This window comes from Eurosta solidaginis, chromosome 1, assembly GCF_040869045.1.
Source record: "Eurosta solidaginis isolate ZX-2024a chromosome 1, ASM4086904v1, whole genome shotgun sequence".
NCBI classification, from domain to species: Eukaryota; Metazoa; Arthropoda; class Insecta; order Diptera; family Tephritidae; genus Eurosta; species Eurosta solidaginis.
In genome coordinates, this window is record NC_090319.1 from 296,367,731 (window position 1) to 296,394,010 (window position 26,280).

A 26,280-nucleotide genomic window follows, 5' to 3' on the forward strand; every position below is an offset into this window, starting at 1 on the left:
TAAAATACATTCTTGCTATGAGAGGAGGCATATGGTAATTAGTGGGACATATACAACGCGCAATTGAAAACGCTGAACATCTCCAAGGCTATTAAAATAAAACTGAGTACAAAGTGACGATTTTTATTGATAGGGTCCCATAATAGAATTTGCCAAGGGCCCCAGGTGGTATAGTTACGCCAATGATGGAAGAAAAGATATAAAAATAGGCAAAGGAAAAAATTAGGAAGTGAAAAGATGAACAGACATTATAGAAATAAGAATAAGATCTATTTCATAGCATAGAATGGTTGCACATACATAAACGCATTATAAAGTTTATACTCCCACGTTTGCCTGAATGTAATCTTAATTGGTGCGATTCTGATGCTGAAGAAGTCTGTATTATTGCTGCAAGCGTCGATCGCAGTAAAAGTAGCCTAGAACGGAAAACATATTGCAACGAATTTAGTGCAATTCCTCTTATTTGCAACCTTCTGCTAACGTTCGAATCACTAAACTGTTGAATAAATAACTCCAATATTCGATAATGCAAATAGGTTTTTATTATACTACTTTCACAATACTACTACTACTACTCGACAGATAGCGTGCTTAAATCAAACTGATTTGTCGTGCCTCAACTGTTGCTGCTTTTATACTGTTTGGTTTCCTCGTTGATATATTTCTAGGCGCTTCTATTTCTAGAATTTACTAGTAAGTTAGCAGCTATAAATCTCTCAGCTATAACTACAGCTGCACGATTTTATAGCTTCTCTTATAGCCCATGCGCGTGTATATGTGTGATACTTGCACAAATGATGGCATACTTTTGTGAGTACCTCAGATATATGCATGTGTTTGTGCGTTACTCTCCGCGGCTTGTATGAATGATTGATTTGTTGATTTGCTTGTCATTGCTTAGTATCGGCTTAGAGATGATAGTATCCCTTAGTGTTACTCATATTTTCACAATATGTTATTTTCCCTTTATATCTTATTTGTTTTCAAAATTATTTCAAAATTGTTTTCCCACCTAATTTTTAATTTGGTTTGTTACTTAGTATCTGCCAAAAAGCAGACAGGTGTTGCATATGATCCATCAAGCAGGAAAGGCGTGGAGTGGCAAAATTTCTAAGATCATGTGCACATCTTACGATATAAGACTCATAGCTTGGCTTATATTACTAAAGCTAGATGATTTAAGGCTTACGATGGACATTATAGCGGGGTCTTCTGGCCTCCTCAGTAACTGCAGATATAAGAAGTGCGAACTGCAGCAAGAAACGAAAGAGCACATATTTTACTCGCGCACTGTACTCGCGAGATCCAGGGTCCAACTACTATAGGCGTTAGAATTACCAGATCTCAAAGTAGCATTTAAACTAGATGCGTGAAAATGTCTACTATTTGCCAAGTGGACGGAATTATTCTATAATATGAGTCCTGGTGCCTAATTGGAGTTTTTCCGTTAGGTCTTGAAGCAAATTATGAAAACATCAAGGTAAATTTAATTTATTGACTGGACTGTTCAAGCTAACCAAGCTTTGTTTATAACATAAAGTAGGACTGTTTGAAAATTTTTCCAGCTACAATGGAAATAGAAGATTTTTTCACAAAGAACACGAAAATATCACTTATTAAAAGATAAAGTGTAAAATGTGTGTGAAAATGAAAAGTTTCTGCCCCTTTTTAGGCTTTCGTTGAAAGTGAATCAAGCCCTACGTCTGATAATCTATGTAAAATGCTTAAGGTATGTGTGTTATTATAATTATTATTATTAGGCCTGGAAGCGCTGCAACCTTTGTGCAAATCCATAATGTATGACCTTTCAGCTTAATTTTGTATGTGAAAGCTTTTGTGAGGCTTTTTACTCCATATTACATAGGGATTAAGAGTCACACCACCAGATCGACGAATTCGCAGAGAATGTGAACCGGCGTTTCGTCCTTCAGCTCACAGACACGACAAATTTGAGTATCGGTTAAATTTAACTTATTTAGGTGATATCGTAGACTACAGTGTGCCGTATAGTACCCAGTGAGAGTTCTTAGGTCCTCCCTGCTTAGATTAATGAATTTGGCTGATAATTTCGTTGCTGTAAGTATAAACAGTTTGGCCTGTCTTTGCCCTGGACAGCCAATCCAGTGACGTCTGAACTGTTTTGTTTCCCAGTTCTTATGGTTTCCCTGGTATGTGCTTTTGTAAGTCGACGGAAGGGCTCTGGACCATAGAATGCTGCTAAAGTACGCTGCTTTGCTAGGTTATCTGCATGTTCATTACCTTCATGTTCCTGACGTCCGGGAACCCATAATATGCAAAAACCCTGTTTTTGGCTCCCAGGTCATTAAGGATTTCAATGCAGTAATCCACTAGCTTAGATGTAACTGTGTAGGATTGCAAGGCAAGCAGGGCCGCCTGGCTGTTCGGCATAATGTAGATGCTCTTCGAGGATGAGCGTCTTCGCAGACATTTTCTACCGCAGACTTCTATTGTATAGATTTCTGCCTGAAATATGTTGGGGTAGCATCACATTGGTATCGATTTCTTGAATTTCGGTACATAGATGCCAGCCCTCGTTCATCCGTTATCGAATTTCGATCCGTCCACGAACCAGACCTCTGCTCTGAGTCAGGGTCATTACACAGATTCCCTGTTTCCCAGTGCGTCCTATCCACAATGGACACTTCGAAGTTCCGTGAGTTTCTGAGCTTAGGGGACATTGCGTAACGCGGTTTTAATGTGGGATTTCCTATGTTTGTTACTCTCTTTATACCACATAACAAAAAAATGTTACGTATACGCACTGGTGCCCGCGTCCTTTTAGATGACGCGGATATATTTTCGTGTAATTGGTTGGTTTTTACTCAAATAACCTGCCTTACTAATTGTGTAGTTCGATGTGCACTAAAGGCGCGTTTTTTAGTTTTCATAAACTATATTTACTATTTATTTAATTGCAAAGAGTCGCTTTTGTTTAAATAAGTTTTTAAAAACCATTAGACTTAGTTAAGCCACAAACTACTTCATATTGTGGATAGTTTCGCACAAGTATACTGAATGTACTGTAGTAAGTAGTATATAACTGTGCCTTCAAACTAACTCGCATCCTCTTGGCTTTCGTGCAATTTAACATTTGCCCTAAAAGGAATTTTACATGTCCGTGACACGTTTCCACATTGTCAAGTATCACCACAGCCTTGAGCATTTTGAAATATGTGGCGGTCTGCACCCTTCCCTGCAACGTCAACCCTCAGTTGACATGATTTAAGTGAGCGCTAAGTATGCATTAAGGCTAAGTAGTTTTTGACAGATTTTCAGCGCATCACAAGCACTAAAGCGGAAATTCTTGGTCAACTTGAAATTCGTTGGGTGCCTTAGATTTTGCATTGATGTTAGGTTGTAGGCGTCACAGTAAGCAAAAGTAACTCCTGCGAGAAATTTAGCAATTTATTAGTATGATTTTAGAAAGTTTTTAAAGTTTTGAAATGCTATGGAAATTCGTAAAAGTTTACACCAAGTAAGAAATGGGTTTCGTGACCTTTTCATGTTGGCAAACCGAAAGGGTTTATTTATAGGAGTGAAGAGCACGTATAAAATATAAGCGCAAGTACGTACACATGCGGTCAAAAAAAAAAAAAAAAGCCCACGAAAATTGCTCTCCTCTGACAGTATTTCTACGACCACTACAGTTCCAATATTGGCAATACGTCAGCTCATTTAGTTTTCGTAAAAGTAGTGATATTTAATAAAAGTAATAGTAAAAGTAAAAATATCTTTAAAGAAATTTACGTACATGTCTACAAACTGCAAATAACCCGAAACATGATCACCGTAGGCAATGTATATTGCAATAAGTCATCCGTTAGCAGATTCTGCATGAAATATATAGAATCGGAGATTTTATCCAGTCCATAGGAGATAGATAGTTCCTCTGAACACAGTTAAAACTGCTGCTGAAATAGCCATTGTATAAGGATAGTATAAAAATGAAAATTAGAATCGCAAGGGTATAGCGTCTCTTGAGGAAAAATAATTTGATGGCCCGTGGCTAAAGAAAATCCGCTTTCCACCACAAAAAAGCGATCCCGCATGTTAGCTGGTATTGCAAAAACACCAATTTGACAAAGCACGATTAGCTATGATTCATATTCTCTTACCAGTATAAAATAAATGTTATACAGTTAAGGATCGCGGTGCGTCCCAAAAAACCGGGTGGATTGGGTCAAAACTTCTCTCAGGCAACAGTGAAGGATTCTCCGTATATAATGGTGTGGCAAGCATAAAAATCCTAAGAGTTGCTTATATTGTTATATTGCTTATATGTTAATGAGTTAAGCTAACTCCGCCGCCTAAACTGACAGCACTGAAGACGGCATCTCACCAAGAATTGGGAGGCTAATCGAGCACGGTAAGCTGAGCGCAGCTGCGAATCCATATTTTTGTATTTTGGCGCTAATCACGCATTACAAAAATTAACTGAATATATTTAATTTACGCTAATGAGAGAATATGATTCGTCCCCAGTCGCTCCGAGGTCAGTTTCTTTTTTCGTAGAACCAGTTTAGAGGGCGGAAGGATTTTTGTGGTAAGAAGCTGCTTTATTTTAGCCAGGGCGGTCTAATTGTTTTACCTCAAGTGACGGCGGACCACCAATATTATAGTTTATATATTTGTATGATCCTTTGATTCCGCGGAATTTTCTGGAACAGTTTTAAATGTACTCGGGCGGCCTATCGTGACGATATTCCTACTAATGTGTCTTTCATGGTCTTTCTTGGTCATCCACTTCCACAACGAGTTGATAAAGTGACCTATTCAATATATTTCGTTCAGAATTTCCTTAGAGATAATTCATTATACTGTTCTCCGCCGACGCTTTCCACATTTTGCGTGACTTGTTCTTTTTAGACAATTATGTTTATATATCCCCCGTGGATAAAGCTATTACTTATATGAAATATAGTTGATTTTACAAAAACTTCTAGGAACTCTCAAACTTCCTCGCCTCAAGATACCACATATTGAGTTAAGGAATTATCGACGTTAACCACAATAATTAAAAAGTTTCGTTACGCAGCTGTAGTGACTGTAAAAATGCCGTAACAAGTAAAAAAAATTTCTGGGGCATTTTTTTTGACCGTAAGTGTAGGTTTGTGTATACACAGATTTACATGCAAAAATTCACCGAAATCTTTCATTTGAATTTATATATGAATATGAATGCGAATATTAGTTGCATTCCGGAAATTTTCTATTGTTGGTCCATTAAAATTTCAGATATCCTGAATGTAACTTTAGAAAGGACAGTAAACACGATACTAAATTGACCTGTAATATATGTTTGTTGTGTGTGCAAATATTCCATGCAGCTGCTTGGTGATGCGTTCTAAGCATTTTTTTTTTGGAAATGTTATTTAGCGGAAATTGCTGAAATTTACTCTCTGCATTTATTTACTTACTGAACTGACTTGAAACGTATTGGTTGCTTTTGGTAGTTTTCTTGTGTTTTATTTTCTATTCTTGAAGTAAACACAGTGTCCGTTGTACCGTTGAAATGAAGCAGTGTCTGTGTTTTCGGGTATATAAAAACAATAAGCTAGGGTAGTCCAAACCGATAAAAATTATTTAAAAGTTTGCGCACACCACGATATCCTTAAATCTGAAGGAATAGTTTTCATTTTAGGTCGTCTCAAAATTCTGCTAGCTTCGATAAACTTATATGCTGTTTTTATATGTAGTGCAATTTAATGTCGAAAATATTAGCTAAACCAGACTGAAATTAAAAGTCTGATATGTCACAGGATTTTATATTGCCTAGCTACTATAGCATGCATAAGGGTTGCCATCGCAACCGGAAATCAAAAAAAATGCTCAAGGAAGTTAAGCATGTATGCAAAACCACTACAGTCTGGCCGAAACAGGCTTTTGAGCAAAACTCCGGCTTCAAACGCTCGAGGCCAATGATTAGGAGAACTTAATAAGTTATGGTCATATTAGTCTGCAAAAGAATGATTCTAAATATGCAACAATGCACAAGTAATCATTTCTTAATTCGTTTTTTATTAAATAAAAAACAAGTAAGGAAGGTTAAGTTCGGGTGTAACCGAACATTACATACTCAGTTGAGAGCTATGGTGACAACATAAGGGAAAATAACCATGTAGGAAAATGAACCGAGGGAAACCGTGGAATGTGTTTGTATGACATGTGTATCAAATGAAAGACATTAAAGAGTATTTTATGAGGGAGTGGGCCATAGTTCTATAGGTGGACGCCATTTAGGGATATCGCCATAAAGGTGGATCAGGGTTGACTCTAGAATTTGTTTGTACAATATGGATATCAAACGAATGGTGTTAATGAGTATTTTAAAAGGGAGGGGGCCTTAGTTCTATAGGTGTTGGCCTTTTCGAGATATCGCCATAAAGGTGGACCAGGGGTGACTCTAGACTTTGTTTGTACGATATGGGTATCAAATTAAAGGCATTAATGAGAGTTTTAAAAGGTAGTGGTGGTAGTTGTATATGTGAAGGCGTTTTCCAGATATCGACCAAAATATGGACCAGGGTGACCCAGAATATCATCTGTTGGATACCGCTAATTTATTTATATATGTAATACCTGCCACGATTTTAAGGGTTTTTTATTTCGCCCTGCAGAACTTTTTCATTTTCTTCTACTTAGTATGGTAGGTGTCACAACCATTTTATAAAGTTTTTTCTAAAGTTATATTTCGCGTCAATAAACCAATCCCATTACCTCAGCATGTTTCATCCCTTTTTTCGTATTTGGTATAGAATTATGGCATTTTTTTAATTTTTCGTAATTTTCGATATCGAAAGAGTGGGCGTGGTCATTGTCGGATTTCGTTCATTTTTCATACCAAGATAAAGTGAGTTCAAGTAAGTACGTGAACTAAGTTCATTAAAGATATGTCGATTTTTGCTCAAGTTATCGTGTTAACGGCCATGCGGAAGGACAGACGAACGACTGTGTATAAAAACTGGGCGTGGCATCAACCGATTTGGCCCTTTTTACAGAAAACAGTTAACATCATAAAATCTATGCCCCCACCAAAAGAAGGATTGGTTAATTTTTGTTCGACTTATGGCGTTAAAAGTATCCTAGACAAATTAAATGAAAAAGGGCGGAGCCATGCCCATTTTGAAATTTTCTTTTGTTTTTGTATTTTGTTGCACCATATCATTACTGGAGTTGAATGTTGACATAATTTACTTATATACTGTAAAGATATTAAATTTTTTGTTAAAATTTTACTTAAAAAAAATTTTTTTTAAAAGTGGGCGTGGTCCTTCTCCGATTTTGCTAATTTTTATTAGGCGTACATATAGTAATAGGGGTAACGTCCCTGCCAAATTTCATCATGATATCTTCAACGACTGACAAATTACAGCTTGCAAAAGTTCTAAATTACCTTCTTTTAAAAGTGGGCGGTGCCACGCCTATTGTCTAAAATTTTACTAGTTTTCTATTCTGCGTCATAAATTCAACTCATCTACCAAGTTTCGTCGCTTGATCTGTCTTTGGTAATGAATTATCGCACTTTTTCGGTTTTTCGAAAATATCGATATCGAAAAAGTGGGCGTGGTTATAGTCCGATATCGTTCATTTTAAATAGCGATTTGAGATGAGTGCTCAGGAACCTACATACCAAATTTCATCAAGATACCTCAAAATTTACTCAAGTTATCGTGTTAACGGACGGACGGACGGACGGACGGACGGACGGATGGACGGACATGGCTCAATCAAATTTTTTTTCGATCCTGATTATTTTGATATATGGAAGTCTATATCTATCTCGATTGCTTTATATATGTACAACCAACCGTTATCCAATCAAACTTAATATACTCTGTGAGCTCTGCTCAACTGAGTATAATTAGTACACATTGTACGCATAATTAATTTCCAGTTTTGATGCAGTGCAGGGCTGCTCTAGTTTTACTACAAATATTAGTGCATACAGATAGCACCAAAATTGATGAAAACCGCAAGAAGTGAAAAAATTTGTTCATTGTTAAAGTTTGCCAAGTAGTGCTATGTTTGGCTCATAACCAACAAACCAATAAGCCGGCAGGTGTCCAGAGGTACGAAAACCCGTTTTTTTTTTGCCCGTAACTCATGATTTTGGGGGTGCCCGTGGAAAGTATTGTAAGCAATCAATCTTAGATTTTTGGCGGCCACCGTGGTGTGATGATAGCGTGCTCCGCTTACCACACCGTATGCCCTGGGCTCACACCCCGGGAAAAGCAACATTAAAATTTTAGAAATGAGGTTTTCAATTAGAAGAAAATTTTTCTAAGCGGGGTCGCCCCTCGGCAGTGTTTGGCAAGCGCTCCGGTTGTATTTCTGTCATGAAAAGCTCTCAGTGAAAACTCATCTGTCTTGCAGACGCCGTTCGGAGTTTGCATAATACATGTAGGTCCCGTACGGCCAATTTTTAGGGAAAACCAAGAGGAGCACGTCGCAAAATTGGAAGAGAAGCTCGGCCTTAGATCTCTTCGGAGGTTATCGCGCCTTACATTTATTTTTTTTACTAGAAACACGACACAACTTCACTACGTATATTTTCACTTTTATCTTTCTTGTAACAAAGTGTTATAGGAACGATTAAGGAACTCGTGAAAATTTTACGTAAATTTCGAATTTTTTATTTGGATTTTCTCAAAAATTTGCAACTTGACAATTTATTTTTCTCACATACGAATTGCGTTTAACATTGCTTTTATATGAAGGAAAATTTGAAACATTCTTCGAAAAAAAATTGTCAAAAATCAATGCGAATTTTTAAAGAATTTTCTTACTTGTACTCGTTTAGACTACAACTTATTGGGCTACAAAATTGCAAGCTCAAAAAAATTCAGAAATATATAAGTGAAAATTTCGAATTTTATATAACAATGATACAAATTTCGCAAAAAGATAATTGTGAGGTATCATAGGCCGAGGTTTCGTTTCAAGTTTTCCGTGCTCATCTTAAACCTAAAGAACTTTTTATTTCATGTTGTAGCGAACAGTATCTGCAAAGACAAACAGATGATATGAGATAACCAGTTTGCGGATATTTTAGCCCGTTAATACAGCTAAAAGCATACTTTGAAGATCTCTAAACATTTTGGTTTAATGAGTTACCTTAAAGTATATATATTTTGAAGCACATAAAAAAGCAATGAAAGAAAAAGTGTGAAACAAGAGAAGAGAACAATCTAGTGCATAAAAGATGCGGTAAAAAGTTTTCAACATAGTTGATGATTGCACTTTAGATATTGGTTTGTAAAATATTTAGATACCAAATACTCTGCCACTTTTTCATTCATTTGCTGTTGGTGTATGTACAGCAAAAGGAAATATCACTGCTCTGAATGGCTGAATTGTGTCGCATAATATGAGTTTGTAAGAATTGTATAAAAATGGTGAAAATCAAAATGGGCTATGCGTATAATATGTAGCTGATTTGCTTTAAGAGTTAAACACTAATTTGCACTTGTGTGCCGCAAAGCAAAGCAGATTCAAGCCATTTGCAGGCAATTGAGTATATGTATGTACACATGCACTAACACATATATACCATAATCATCTGTGCGCTGAATGTAGTTAATAGAATGCAAGTTTTGTTGGAAGAAGAGTTATTTAATTTGTTTTGCAAAACTCTAAATGATAGCCTTCACTTTTGTACCGAAATTGCTATGAAATTGTTGCTCTTTGCTTGAAAATGTTTGGTTTTTGCAAAAAACTTTCATTGAAACGTTTTTGTTGTTTTTTTTTCAAGGTTAAGCTCAATCATTTAGCCAACTTTTAACATAATATTTGAGTATGGTTGAATCTTACGGGGTGATACTTATGATGTGCAATAGAGTAGACATTTTTAAAGAATTTAAATTGTAGGTTGTCAGATATTTGCGAATGAAATTTTTTTTATTTTATACATAAATGACAATGGCGCTGCCAAATGACGCTGAGTAACTTTATCAGCTGCACAAAGACGTAACTTTTCGACGTATTCAAAATCAAAATTAAACGAAAATTCAGAAGAGGCGTCTCTTTATGGTTTGCTACAAGCAGAACTTTGATCTATCTGTATGGGGTTTACTCATCTCCCAACCTCTGCAACTAATCTGATAATTTTTCGTTGTGGGATGCTTCTAGAATGTCTTCAGCTCTACAACTGCTTCTACTTATTGTTAGCCTCACTGAGACAATGCTTTGAGATGAAATCTTTGATTAGTTCCGGGCGTGCAACGATATCATTCTCTCCTTAAAAATCATGCCATGCCATCTTATTGGGCATCGATTTTATAAAGGAATAAACGAAAATCTATATTGCCTGTCAGATCAGATGGTGCACTCCCTATGTTGATGAACCAAACTTGCTGTTATCGTTGCTGCAACGAGAGCCTGCAGAAGAACCTATCTATGGAAAAAGACTACTATGTATAATTTGTGTAAAGTAATGCTTTACGTGGCTTTTATGCAGCAAATATCTCAAATTGATGATAGACATTTGCTGAGTCGTTAAGACGCATAACTCGGGCATGCTCGCAAAAATTTCATCTCCCGCTCCCTATCCACAGGCAATTTTTGCGTTTTTGATAGGTCCTTTGAGGAAAGAGGATAATAAAATTTGTTTCGAAGACTAAAATAAATAGATCATTATTTTTGTGCTATCAGTAACATTGCCCGTATGTGTGCTCATTCCAGCGGTCCAAATCCGCAAGCCTGAAAAAACCTTTAGAAGCTATTTCCTTCACGTTTGAAACCTCTGAAGGACAGCATTATCTTTTCGTGTTGGCCTCACAAGTGGATCGATGAACTTTTCCCAGAATATTTTTCAGTAGTTCGTTCCTACTATCTTCCACAAAACCTATGCTACCATTGTTTAGATCGATTTAATAAAAGCCTTGGATATTCATATAATAAATAACTTCTGGGCTGATGTATTGCAGTTGATAGCGATATTGACATTATAATATACACTTGGGCTTTTCGTACATACTTTTAAGTACCTTAAAAATGCCGTTCGATTTAATAAAAAACCAAATTAAATTCTAACTCACCACTGGGTTTGTTCCCATTCTCACATTCTTTGCCATATCCATCATGTCTAAAGCCAAACGGGCAATACATTTTGCGTGATCCTCACAATGATCAGGTAAACCAGAAACGGACATATACTTGTCACCAACAGTCTCCACCTGAAATCAGAAAGAAATAATGCGTGATTGTAGTTTATAGGCTTGGTACACATAAATGTTGAAAATATTTACGTATGTACATAATTAAACTCAGCCCAAGTTTTCATACTCAGCGTGTTTTGCACACAGAGTATTTTAACTTTGGTAACATAAGTGTTGGTTGTACTGGTACAAAGGAATCGGGATATATAGACTTCAATATATGAAAATCATCAGTATAGAAAGAAATTGTATTTAGCCAGGTCTGTTTGTCCGTCCGTCTGTCCTTCCGTTAATACGACAATTTGAGCAAATATTGAGATATCTTCACCATTAACGGTATACGGGCTTATCTGGACCCAGAATAGGTTGGTATTGAAAACGACTGAAATCGGATGAAAACCACGCCAACTTTTTTATATATAACATTTTGGAAAACACAAGAAACCTGATCATTTAGTAAAAAAATACACCTAGAATGTTGAAATTTGATGGTTGGACTAATATTAAGACTCTTGATAAAAAAACTTCCTTGAATAACTTTTTGAAAATGGTCGTCGACCACCCACTTGTGGTAAAATCAATTTTACAAATAATATTAATCGCAAATCAAAAACCGTTAAATCTAAAAAAAAGTCCTAGTAACCATCGCTGTTTACAAACTTTTGCGAGTTTTCTCTAATATCAATAACAAAAACAAATTTATATAGCAATATGAACAGGTCTCGCTAATTACATACAGTTAAATCTATCATAACAAAATTCGGCATAGAGGTTGCCTTTACTGTAAGAAATGTTTCAAAGAAAATTTACGTAATCGGTTAAGGGTCAGGCCCGTTTTTTTTATACCGAAATTTTGAAAGGTTTCCTGGACGAATTAAAAATAAAATATATCTTCGCAAGAAAGAGCTTTATATCCATGATATTTCTTTTCCGAAATGGAATTATTATTAAGAATTCATAAGCTTAACACCGGTTTATAATAATTTAATATTCAGTTATTATGCTTTTCTAAGAGAAACTGAAAATAAGGAAAGAAAAATTTACAGGCATATTGCGATGGTACCATTTCGAAAACCGCCACAAATTCATCGAAAAGGTACCATCGCAATATGCTAGTAAATGTTTCTTTCTTTATTTTCAGTTTCTTTTAGAAAAACATAATAATTGAATATTTGAATATTTTCAATTATTATAAGCCAGTGTTAAGCCCATGAATTCTTAATAATAAGTATAAATTGAAAACACTATTAAAAAGACAAACATAAATATGTAGAACTGAGCCCGAGTTTACAAAGCTTCTCATTCGTAACGAAAAAGAAACTTTACAAAAACAAATCTACATACACACAAGTTAATAGAGACAGAATATCTCAGTTGGTTTGTTAGTGTAGAAATAAGATAAACTGAATTAAGCAAGGATACAAATATAAGCAGGATAGCCTAGTGGTTAAGGCAACTGCAGTTTCACCGTGTGATTGGCGGTTCGAATCTCGGTAAAACCTTTGATAGCATTACGAAATTTCCTGACGATGAATTCGTGGCGGTTTTCGAAATGTTACCATCGCAATATGCCAGTAAATGTTTCTTTCTTTCATTTCAGTTTCTCTTAGAAAAACATAATAATTGAATATTCAGTTTTTATAAGCCGGTGTTAGGCTCATAAATTTTTAATAATAAGTATAAATTGAATACACCATTAAAACAAACAAACATAAATGAAATTATAACAAGAAATAAGAAAAAATCCAAAATCTTGAAAATGGACGTGAGACCGCCCCTTTTATGACTTAGCAGTTTCTGTTTCGGGAGCTATACCTCGAAGAAAAATTACCAAATCGTATTAAGATTGGGTACACATATTTTCCTTATAGCAGGAAATATTTCTAGTAAAAATAGACGGGATCGGTTAAAGACCACGGTCTCTCTTATAAAAAAGATAACTAGAAGGGTGGTTGCTTGTTTAATTGGCGCTTAACCGTCTAAACGGTTATGGCCGTCCAACAAGGCGCGCCAGTCGCTCCTTCTCTCTGCCAACCGGCGCCAATTAGTCACAAAGTGTTTTAGCCTAGAATAACTAGCTATATCTTAGTGAAAAATAGTTTTGTGTCATTTGCCAAGTTTTATGGTAAGAGGAAATTGGCAGACATTTTTTTTAAATGGGCGGTGCCACGTGTTACGTTGAAAAGTAATTTATCAGAAATGAACTGTACAACTTCACGCTGAGTATATAATGTTCGGTTACACCCTAGTTTAGACATCCTTATTTGTTCCTTTATGACTCCTATTAACCTAAACACAAACCATTTACGACATAGTCATTTTCAACGAAAGCTTTCGTGTTTTCAATGCCCATCTAAGCCTAACACATTTCGCTGTCTGAGTGAAAACTTAACACATCCTTTGACAACAAACTGTGCTAAACTTTTGCACGAATACTGCAGCCTGTAAGTCTTCCATGGGCCCGACAATATAATTTATAAAGTGCCTTAGACATCCCTTGCAAATTGAACACGACTTTTTCATACCACTCCTCTATTCTAGAGTAATCTTAGTACAAAATTTTAAAGGTGAACGAATGATAAGAACAAATGATAAACAAAAAGGGTCAAAGGACCAGCTTTCGTTGGTTAAACCATTTCTATATATGTATTTATGTATTTACGTATATATGTAAGCGTCCATGCCGTTACAATTTTTTTTTTCAAAACTATTGAAAAAGAAACAGAATAGTGTCAAAGAATTTAATGCCTCAAAAAATTTATGAAATATACAAAGAACGGATGAGAATCTGCAATTGAAAATTTTTAAAGTCGAATGCACACAACAACACAATTACTTTATAGCTGTCTTGCATTAATGGCTCTATGTGGGCATCGGAATTGTCGGTCCGATAAATGTCGGAATGCAACGATTTAAATGTGCCAACATGCGTCAGCGTATACTTACAAACGTTTAAAATACTAACATACATACATATATCACTTGTGTGTTTAATGCATCCGTAAATTTGCGGTTTATGTGAAGATCTGCGTTTCACAGTTTAACGTACACATTATTAATGTTTATATTAGGGTGCTTGTTTTGGAAGTTTTATTTTAATTCGAACTCGAGATATTTTAGGAAATATGTTTAGCAAAAGTTACTCCTTAAAGTCGAACCTGATGGGCAGAGCAATGCGTGGGCAATATTTTCCATATGAAAAAAAAACCAACTTTAAATTGTTTCTACAAGTATTTTCAACGAGTAGGCATAACACGGTAAAATCTTGGTCACTGATGAGATAACTTGGGTGTCTAAATCGATCCGCGGCGGCCGCCGTGGTGTGGTGGTAGCGTGCTCCGCCTACCACACCGAAGATCCTGGGTTCACGCCCCGTGCAAAATAACATCAAAATTTTAGAAACAAGTTTTTTCACTGTGTCTAAGCGGGCAGTCATTTCGCAAACCCTCCGAATATATTTCTGCCATGAAAATCTTCTCAATGGCCTTGGAGATGCCATTTTGAGTCGGCATAAAATATGTATGTCCAGTCCTGCCAATTTGTAGGAAAATTTTAAGAGGATTACGACATAAATTTTAAGAGAAGCTCAGCCTTAAAGTTCTTCGAGGTTATCGGGCCTTACATTTATGATGGTATTTTTCTGAAAGGTGGCATCATATAGATAATTTTTTCTGAACGAATTTATTTTCCAGAACGTCTTGTTTATTCTTAATTTACATTTAAAGGCTAAATTGGTTGTAGGGTGTCCATCGTCCATGTGTACAGAATCCTGAAGAGCTTAGGTCTTGGAGCCTAAGGATCTATTGGTCCTTTAAAAACAAACAATTAATACTAACACTTCTTTTCATCCAGCAGTTTTTAACATTTTTCTCGCAGCTATTAGAAAGTAGCTACGGGTCGCTGCAACATGTTGCTTGAGATTTACTCAGCTTTTTCACTTTTGGGCTATAAATACTCTGTAGGGACTAATGGTGAAGATTGAAGACTTGTTATAGCTTGCCCAAAGTCCCTTGTGGCCACTTAATCATTAAGTGGAAATAAATAATATCTCAAACGAACTGTACTATATGTAAGTTTGGCGCAATACGAAGTTCGTATTCTAAAACATACCACTAAAAGTTTATTGCAGGATTAAATTCAAGTATGGTTGTACTTTGGTTTCCTCGTTTTGTGCTATGATGCCAGTTAAAACAAGCTCAAACCAGATGTGCGCTGGCTGGCTCATAGGACATATAATCTTTATATTTTTAGTAAAATGAATACCTTTTGCTTGAAAATTAGATGCAAAATCCATCAAACAATGCGATTTTATACTGTTAAAATTTTTAGAAAAAAAATATATATTTAAATTTACAAATATTTTGTGTAGAATATATTTGCACGCATTGGATCACATTCAAAAATTGATATTAGAGACCACACTAAAAAAATAAGTGTTAGACGCGATAACATCCGGAAAGATTTTAGGCCGAGATTCTCTCTTCCAGTTTGCGTTGTTCTCCTTTTTTTAATATTTCTTACAAATTAGCGGGACGGGACCAACTTGTTTTATGCCGACACCGAACGGCATCTGCAAGGCCGACGAGTTTCATTGAGAAGCTTTTCATGGCAGAAATACATTCGGCGTGCTTGCCAAACACTACCAAGGGGCAACCCCGCTAAGAAAAGTTGTTTCTTCTAATTGAAAAACACTTGTTTCTATAACTTTGACGTTGTCTAGCCCGGGGCGGGCCACCTACCAATGACATTTTTTACGATATTCCCCACTCAGTGTTCGGACTTGAAAATTTTTAAAAGTGGTTGATTGAAGATAAGAAATTTTATTTCAATCGTACTTGCGACTTATGGTAGCAGGTACCCAATTAGTATCACAACTAATCTGAATAATTAACTTAATAAAAGGGATTATTGATCTGAAAAATGGCCGAAGATCATTTTACGTTCTATAATGACCACATACTTTTAGGAACATTCCAGGATTTCAATCGCTATTAGTTATCGACAGCCTAGCAACGCCAGTACCAAAAGTGTGTAAAAATTGATGTGACCTATGGCCTCCTGCGAACCTGCCGCATTAGAAGCCGATCCGCGTCATGCCTACCAAATCCTTTTCACATTCCCTTCAGGTTGGAATTCAATGTTTCTTCCCTTTTACCAGCACCCTTTTGCGCCTGCATGCATGTTCCAACCTTTTTATTCTGAGTGTATTTTTTTTTCGAAATATTTACTTTATTGCTACTCTTTTCTACTGCTTGGTATTTTTGCTATAAAATAAACAAGAGATTTGCCTAATCTTTTGCTCGATCACATAAAGGAGGAGATGCGTTCGTGCACATTGTCCACATCTGCCGTGCATGCACTCAAAGGCCTGATCTGCCATCTCTTTTATACAGTTTAGAAATTGTTCGTAGTACCAGAGTATCTAAAGAGCATTTGGGAAGCGGATTAGTTTGCTCCGCTAATTTTGCTTTAGTGTATGTGATTAGTAACGAAGTTCTTTTGTTTTATGGCCATTTTTTCCAGCAATCTAATCACAGCCTAAATATGTTCTTCCCAATAGTTCAATGGAGATTGTGCCGATAAAAAAACGTATGACTGTTTCTAATGACGTGAGATAAGCAGAGGCTTATCATAGTGCTGTTGTTGTTGTACAAGTGCTTCGCTCACTCTCATAAATGTCCTCTTACGGGAGTCCGAGGAAACTTGCATTTTCAACAGGGTTGAACCAGAGAGTTAAGAGTGTTGTTTCCACATTACTATAAAATGATGGTTGGTGTCCTTTGGCGGCACATAACAAGGGCTACATACACTGGGTATGTCGAGGTTTAATCTGGATAAGTAAAAGTTTAGCCTTTTACAGTATCCAAATCGAAGTTGAGCTGGAGTTTCGTGCGTCTTTCTGTGGAGGTTGCTTTTCTCAACTACCAATTTAGGGCATCTTTAAGAACGGGGCTAAAAGAAAATCCCTGGCTTAGTCCGACGTATTTTTTTGTTGTCTCTGAAGGCCTTATCAGGTTGCATTTTTCGTACAGTTGAATTTTTAGTGACGGATTTCTTTATAGCGCTTACGGATCTAATTTGTTTAGTTTCCGGAAGGCGCGGCCTATTCAATCAGTTGGTGTTTCATCTGCAGTGTGTTTGCCCATATTCTGGAAGCGTTCAGTAGCTTTCTTAGATTGGACCTTTTTTCTGTGGTCCTTCGATGGTTCTCCTCAGATGTCTGGTATGTTAGTCAGGAGTTTTATCTTATACCATCTACCTCATTTGAGCTTATATTTCCAGCTCTTTGGGTTATTTTGTTAGGAGTATTAAATCGTTTATTTTCTGCTGCTATATGGAGTCCGTATGAGGCAAGCCATAACTGATATAATTGAGCTTTGTGTGTGCTCTTTCTCTTTGTGCACATTCTGCTTATTATTTACGTCATATATGAGCCATGTATATATATATAAGTATTTTTCAAACACCTAATTCAAAAGCTTCCAAAAAATTGTTCAAGTATAATATTGAATGGTATGTAGAAGTGGTTCTATCTTTAATTTAGGAGAAAAAAATAAAAATTTATTATTTATATATTTCTTCAATGGCGCGCTTTAATAATAAATCCCCAGCGGATTAGGGGGGGTCAGAATATACCCGCGGTAGGTATGCCTGTCGTAAGAGGCGACTAAAATACCAGATTCAAGGGGCTGTGTAGCGCAACCCTGCAGGTTGCCAGCGCAACATATAGCTTCTCCAAACCCAATTGTCAACCTCACCTATCCGCGGCGAATCCTGTTTCACTAACAGACGAGGCTCTGGCGACCCTAAGCTCCTTATGGAACTTGGGGTTGGGGAGGGAGGGGATGGCCTGAAGGTTTAATGTGGCCACATAAATCGTTCCCGAGATGGTCGGGCCAGCACCTTAATGGTGCTGTGGTACCGGAGCGTACCGGATCTGTATCCGGCAAAGGACCATCACATCGATAACACTCCCCAAAGCCTTCGGGGAGCAACCTTATCGCTACAACAACAACAACAACAACAACAACATAATAAGTCACTAACGAAATATGCTTGGTGGGTCAACCAAGCAAGGAAAGTTAGTTAATCGGTCAAGTGAATGCTGTTAAGGAGCAACAATGTTGAAAATTGCTTCAATAGCGTAGGGAGGTGAAATTCCACTTGCGTCATAAAGAAGCGAGAATGTTTGTGTAAGTGTGCTTGCGGTGGTGCTTGTAAACGTGTTTAACCAAAAACCACATCGACAAATATGTAACTGCTTTACATTCAAAGATTTGGGGCTTTTGAAAGCTTAGTACGCAAAGTTATGTTCACATATATATTTTACATAATCTGCTTTGCGGTGGCGTTTGGTTTTACTTCGCTACTTTATTCCCATTCTTGCGAAAAATAAGCACACACGAATATCTTAGTAAAATGAAAAAATATGTTTGGTGTTTCCTTCGACTTTCTAAGAATTTAATTCAAGGTCACGTAAAATAGGAATAAGTTAAAACTTAAAATATGCTCAGCGAAGCTGTAGTGTTTGCTTGATTTAAACATTGAGAAAATGAAAGTAGACCCCCACCAAAGTCGGTACTAATACCAGGAAAAAGGGATATGAAGGCCAAGTCGTGGCTATTACCAGGAGCACTAGTATTGTATTCAAAATTTGGATGTTGTGCACAACGGCGTCAAGTTGAGTATTTGCATTGACGTACGGCCTCAATAATACTGATGAGCTGGCAAACGAGCATGCTGAAGTCGATAGACGTCGCATCCGTTTAAGAGAATTCATAAGGAGATAGAACTCTATCATATGATCCATCAAGCAGGAAAGTCGTGAAAAGAAGCACGGGGCTACACAATTTAAAAGATTATGTACAAATCCTACGACATCAGACTTACGAAGCTGTTCATGCCTTTTAAGAGAGTAGACTTCAGGCTTATAACGGGCAAACTAACTGGATGCTGACTTTGGCTTCACATGCTTCTAAACTAAGCTCCGTCGGTAACAGGAGATGTAGGAAAAAACGGTTGAGCACGTGTTGTGTTCGTGTCTTGCGTCCGTGAGGTCAAGGCCTCAGTTGCTAGGAGTGGCAGAGTTGCCATTTATCAAGGCAGCAATTAAGTTTGGTCCTATGCAACTTCTAGTATTTGCCAAGAGGACCAACTAGTTTTATAAAATAACCCCTAAGTAGTTAATAGGAATTTTTCCTTTTGGTCATATACCAAATTCAGGACAAACTGAGTCTATATGAGGTCTTTTAAACCCTGCCAGTTCAAACTAATCTTACCTTAAAACCAGCGACATATGATGCCAATTGCTATATCGAACATTTATATTTTTTCTTTCCAGTAAATCAACCTCTTTGCCTAATGATATATTTGTTAAGTAATCGGCTGTTGATTCATTAACAATTTTCTGTCAACGCATTTCAAATTTGGTTTGGAGACAAATCGGTTTTGGCGTTGTGCTATTTTAAATGTAAATTTTACACTCATCTGAGCAGAGCTTACAGAGTATATCAATTTTGTTCGCATAACGGTAATCCGTAACGGCATGAACTAATCGAGATAGATATAGACTTCTATGTATCAAAATTATCTGGGTGAAAAAAGAAATTCCTTTAGCCATGTCCGTCCGTCCGTCTGTCCGTCCGTCCGTCATCTTGATAAAATTTGTTAGGTAGGTTCCTGGGCACTCATCTCAGATCGCTTTTTAAAATGAACCAAATCGGACGATAACCACGCCCACTTTTTCGATATCGAAAATTTCGAAAAACCGAAAAAGATCAATAATTCATTACCAAAGGCGCCTAAAGCGATGAAACTTGGTTGGTGGGTTAACCTTATGACGCAGATTAGAAAATTGGTAAAATTTTGGACAATGGGCGTGGCACCGCCCACTTTTAAAAGAAGGTAATTTCAAAGTTTTAAAGCTGTCATTTGACAGTCGTTGAAGATATCATGATGAAATTTTGCAGGAACGTTACTCCTATTACTATATGTGTGCTAAGCAAAAATTAGCAAAATCGGATTACGAACACGCCCACTTAAAAAAAATTTTTTTTTTTTTAAGTCAAATTTTAACAAAAAATTTAATATATTTACAGTATATAAGTAAAGTATGTCAACATTCAACTACAGTAATGACATGGTGCAACAGAATACAAAAATAAAAGAAAATTTCAAAATGGGCGTGGCTACTGCCTTTTTCATTTAATTCGTCTAGAATACTTTTAATGCCATAAGTCGAACAAAAATTTACCAACCCTTGTGAAATTTGGTAGGGACATAGACTCTATGACGATATCTGTTTTCTGTAAAAATGGGCGATACCCATTTCGTACAACACACAGTCACCTCTGGTCCACCTTTATGGCGATATCCTGAAATGGCGTCCACCTATAAAACTATGGCCCACTCCCTTTTAAAATACTCTTTAATACTTTCCATTTGGTACCAATGTCACACAAACACATTCCAGGGTTACCCTAGGTTCATTTTGGTAAATGGTGATTTTCCCTTATTTTTTCTCCAAAGCTCTCAGCTGAGTATGTAATGTTCGGTTACACCCGAACTTAGCTTTACTTACTTGTTTTGATTGGATCTGTTGCTATCGTTTGTCTTGTATTTGTAGTTGGAAGGGAGAAAATGGTTTGTGAATGTGTATTTGTGCGTGTTTTGTGTACATATAGAAACGGAGCCGTTTCAACCGATCAGTTCGTGCGGGTAGCCGACGCAGGGGCTGGTCCACAGAGATATTTTGGGGAGGCAACTATGTGTGGGTGAGAATTTTTTCTTTTTTATAAATATAGCAAATCTAAGCATTTGTTAATGGATTCGACTTTGCCGTTGTTCGACACATTTTCATACCCACCTGTAGTTATTAATATAAAACGATTTATAAAGCTAAATGGATGTCAACCGATCAAAAACTACCCAACACGATTTATATGTTGCTATAGGCTCACGGAGTTCCTTCAGTATTTTGATGTTCATTCGATTCGAGATACCTGCATCGAGTTGAATCACTATATCGCCGAAGCTGAGGGCTCTTCCTGCCGACGCCGAGAAAAACGTTGGCATTTGGTACGGTTAGGAATGCTTAAAAAGAACGTTTTCTGCAGCCCGCATTGTTTCGAATGGCACAAGAGGTGTGTGTGAGTACTGCCATAGGTTTAAGAAAGCGCGGTCCTTTCAAAGGAAAAAAGTTCACACAGAAAGACGTGAATGTAAAGAACTTACGCTACTAGCCAACAGAATAACGCTCTTTTTTAACAAAAATTTTCGGTGAAGTGCGTCAGGTTTCAATTCTGGGGTGAATTTTAATAGAAAAGGTTACCCATGTCTACATAATGCTAGATCTCCCAGCATTTTCAGGTCAAATGAAACTTTTTTCAAACTAACTAAACTATTCTTTTCACCTCAAATACATTTTTTTTTAAATTCAAATAAAATTTTTTTAAGTCAAATGAAACCTTTTTTTAATCAAATTAAACTTTTTTCAATTAAAGTGAGACTTTTCAAATCAAATGAGGATATTCATTTCAAATGAAACTAAATTATGGCATATGAGGTCTACAGGTTATGAATTTTGTGCTTACACCCAAAAACAAATGTGCTATGTAGGGGACGTGGAATAATGTCCATGAAATTAAGGTCAATAGTCATTCCTTCTTTTTTGAAATCTACATTAATTCTCTACAATTTTTTAACACATTTTATGATAGTTTCAAAAGCATTAAGGAGCTATTGTGGATACCGAAGAAGAGAAGTTGAGTGTTATTTCAAATAATTTATAAATCTACTAGAATTCTTTAAAATGGAACAGTCTAACAAATAGGATTAAATGCTTGGTTCTTTATTCCTTAACCTTTACTTTGAAATATACCACAACTAATGAATTTGCTGATGGGCATGCTTTAAGCGCAATGAGAAAATAGTTGTAGATTTGAATATTTTGCCACTGTTAGAACTAGAGGAGCCGACGTGCCTACATAGATATTTGTAAAAACGAAATAGTTCCTATATGATTCTTAAAACAATCGCGACATAATTGTACAATGAGAACTAACAAGATTCGTGAAATAAGTTCAAAATCAACCTTGAAGCGGATATATTCACAAAGTTTTTTGGCGATAGCGCCGAAAGTATAAGAAGATAGTCTCGAAATCAAATAAAAGAAATGCAAAGCGCCATTCCTCCCGAGGATATTTAAGGCCGAGCTTCTCTTCCAATTTATGTTGTGCTCCTTTAAATTTTTCCTACATACATATTGGTGGGACCTACATGTTTTATGACGAAGCTTTTCATGGCAGAATTACACACGGAGTGTTTGCCAAATAATTGCCGAGGAGCGACCCGGCTTAATTTTTTTTTTTTTTCAAATTGAAAACAAACTTTTTTCTAAGTTTTTATGTTATTTTGTCCGGTGTAGTTCGCCAAAATCGGTTAGCCCTCAACTTACATATAAAGGGTTCCGAGCCAAAACGCGATAAGTGACTCATAAAAAGTTTCTAGATAAATGAAAATTAGTTTATAGCCTTGAATTGATACACATTCTCAAATTATACTAATGTCATTTTAGTAGTTATAAAAGAAAAATCATACAGCTAATTGGTACCAATATTTACATATAAGTACTATGCTTGTGAGTATCCTATTAAGTATATTTTTTTGTATTCATTGGCAAGTATTTATTGGACCCAGAAGGATACAGAGTATAAGCAGCGTCCGCCCAACCTCTAAGAGGGTCGTCTAGTTGGACTACCAGGAGCACAAGACATTCTAGCATAATAAACAACGTCAAGGTAAATATTCCCAGCAACGATAATTGGGTGGGGTCGGACCGTTGAACCGGTACACCGATGATTCTAGGTCAAACGGTAGGGTTGATGAATCTTTCAGACTACTCCATTATTGTACTGTCAGCCAAGCAAAAATTTTAGGTATTATGGAAGCCATTTTCTGGATAGGAATATACACTATCGGCAACCAAATATTTTGGTCCTTACTCCTGCAATTCTAAGATAATACTAAACTCTTCCTCATTTCTTTAGAAGATGGCCAAATAGATCCGCTTGCATCTCGTCTGGGACACAGAGAATTTAAGATCACCTACATCGCAAATCAACTTATTGGGCAGGGCACGTTCAACAAGATTATTTTCGACAGAGAAAGTTTATATATACCCTTTGCCACATGCAAGCTTATGCTAAAAGAATAAATCTACTTCAAGCTAAATGTGGTTGTATACAAACCCAGGATAGCTAACCAAACCTGGCCAAAATGTGATCTTACGAGATCCCATTATTCCTTGCAGGAGCGCTAACCGCACTGCCTTAAATGTAGGCAGAAGTTGCTAGGAGGCTGAAGAGAAGGAAACGGTGGTTCACCTCCTCTGCAACTGTGCAACGCTAAATGGTTTGGTTGAATATATCTAGAACTATAACGATTAAAAAATACTTAAACAAGTAAGGAAGGCTAAGTTCGGGTGTAACCGAACATTACATATTCAGCTAAGAGCTTTGGAGACAATCACCATGTAGGAAAATGAACCTAGGGTAAACCTGGAATGTGTTTTTATGACATTGGTACCGAATGGAAAGTATTAAAGAGTATTTTAAAAGGGAGTGGGCCATAGTTCTATAGATGGACGCCATTTCGGGATATCGCCATAAAGGTGGACCAGGGGTGACTCTAGAATGTGTTTGTACGATATGGGTATCAAATTAAAGGTTTTAATGAGGGTTTTAAAAGGCAGTGACCCTTAGTTTTATATGTGAAGGCGTTTTCGAGATATCGAGCCAAATATGGACCAGGGTGATCAGAACATTATCTGTTGGGTACCGCTAATTTTTTATATATGTAATACCACGAACAGTATTCCTGTCCAGATTCCAAGGGCTTTTGATATCGCCCTGCAGAACTTTTTCATTTTATTCTACTTAATATGGGAGGTGTCACACCCATTTTACAAAGTTTTTTCTAACGTTATATTTTGTGTCAATAACCAATCGAATTACGATGTTTCATCCCTTTTTTCATATCTGGTATAGAATTATGGCATTTTTTTTATTTTTCGTAATTTGCGATATCGAAAAAGTGGGCGTGGTCATAGTCGGATTTCGGCCATTTTTTATGCCAAGATAAAGTAAGTTCAGATAAGTACGTGAACTAAGTTTAGTAAAGATATATCGATTTTTGCTCAAGTTATAGTGCTAACGGCCGAGCGGAAGGACATACGGCCGACTGTGTATAAAATATGGGCGTCGCTTTAACTGATTTCGCCCATTTTCACAGGAAACAATTGCCGTCATAGAATCTATGCTCCTACCAAATTTCACAAGGATTGGTTAATTTTTGTTCGAATTATGGCATTAAACGTATTCTAGACAAATTAAATGAAAAAGGCTTAGCCCTCGCCCATTTGGAAATTTTCTTTTATTTTTGTATTTTGTTGCACCATATAATTACTAGATTTGAATGTTGACATAATTTACTTATATACTGTAAAGATATTAAATTTTTTGTTAAAATTTGACTTAAAAAAATTTTTTTTTTAAAAGTGGGCGTGGTCGTTCTCCGATTTTGCTAAGTTTTATTAAGCATACATATAGTGGTAGGAGCAACGTTCCTGCCAAATTTCATCATATCTTCAACGACTGCCAAATTACGGCTTGCAAAACTTTCAAATTACCTTCTTTCAAAAGTGGGCGGTGCCACGCCCATTGTCCAAAACTTTACTAATTTTCTATTCTGCCTCATAAGACCAACCCACCTACCAAGCTTCATCGCTTTATACGCCTTTGGTAATGAATTATCGCAATTTTTTGATTTTTCGAAATTTTCCGATTTCGTTCATTTTAAATAGCGATCTGAGATGAGTACCCAGGAACTTACATACCAAATTTCTTCAAGATACCTCAAAATTTACTCAAGTTATCATGTTTACGGACGGACGGACGGACGGATGGACATGGCTAAATACATTTTTTTTTTCGCCCAGATCATTTTGATATATAGAAGTCTATATCTATCTCGTTAAGTTTATGCTGTTACGGATTGCCGTTATGCGAACAAAGTTAATATACTCTGTGAGCTCTTCTCAGCTGAGTATAAAAATACTCGTTCCCATGGAGGCTAACATTGGATAACAGCCACTATACCGATTTTATACAGAGCGTTAATTAATTAATTAGTCAAATTTGCTTAATTAAAGACTCAACCTTCCTTACAAAATAAAAAGTCTTTATTATTTCATTAATGTTGTACACAAACACAATATTTTTTACCTTATAAACATTTGGATTTCGCTTCGAATCTGTTAAAGCATCAAACACTGTGTACAATTCATTTAGCATTTTCACAATTTTCATCGCCCCTTCAGCATCTGTATTTTCAGCGCAATACTTGCCAAAACCCACGATGCCGGAGAACATCAGTGTGACAGAATCATAACTGCAAAGACAATTAATTTTATGAGCAATAAATATAGTCTAATATTTGCTTATAAAAATAAATAAAATTTATTGACAGTAAATACAGTAAATACTAAAGAAACCAATTTAATTACCGTTTGGGCGGCACTGGGCGTTGATGTCGCAGCTCATTGGCCACCGATTTGGGAAGCACTGAGTAAAGTAGCCTAGAAAGGAAGAATGAAATTTTATACTGCCAAAAAATTTACGATAATATTTGTAAGCTTAATAAAGTTTATAGTTGCCACAATACAAAAAAAAAAAATATTTAATCGGCACATGAAATAACGTTTTTTTTTTTCATTATATTCCCCCTTTTGTCACTCACCGATCTGTCTTTTGCTTTTCACTTTCTAAATCTCTATAGGTTTGTTGTAGCTTATCTGTTAGCAATTCTAAATTCTTTGTTAATTTATATTCAGCTTCGAATTTTTCCGAAAGTAGCACCAAATCTCTTGTGGCATCGTGCAGTGGCACATCAGAGATGTAAAGACCTTTTCTATAAACAAGAAAGAAGGAGAAAAATAAATACAATTATTATTAAATTTAAATATGTAAATACAATAGTAACTCAAACTGCGATTAAGTATTTTTATTCATTTCATTATTGCTTTTGTAGTACTTTTCCTTAT

At 36.3% G+C, this 26,280-nt stretch overlaps 1 protein-coding gene across 2 annotated transcripts in view; it reads right to left on the bottom strand.

Annotated features, from left to right (window-relative positions):
* The window catches only part of Gycbeta100B (guanylate cyclase soluble subunit beta-1-like), a 522,131-nt gene that overhangs the window by 119,302 nt on the left and 376,549 nt on the right, over window positions 1-26,280 (bottom strand). For both annotated transcript variants that reach the window (XM_067761157.1, XM_067761156.1), the window contains exons 12-15: window positions 25,977-26,147; window positions 25,744-25,815; window positions 25,463-25,628; window positions 11,061-11,198 (exon numbers count right to left, since the gene is read on the bottom strand). In XM_067761157.1, coding sequence (XP_067617258.1) covers window positions 11,061-11,198; window positions 25,463-25,628; window positions 25,744-25,815; window positions 25,977-26,147 — 547 coding nt within the window. The remainder of the gene's footprint in view (window positions 1-11,060; window positions 11,199-25,462; window positions 25,629-25,743; window positions 25,816-25,976; window positions 26,148-26,280) is intronic.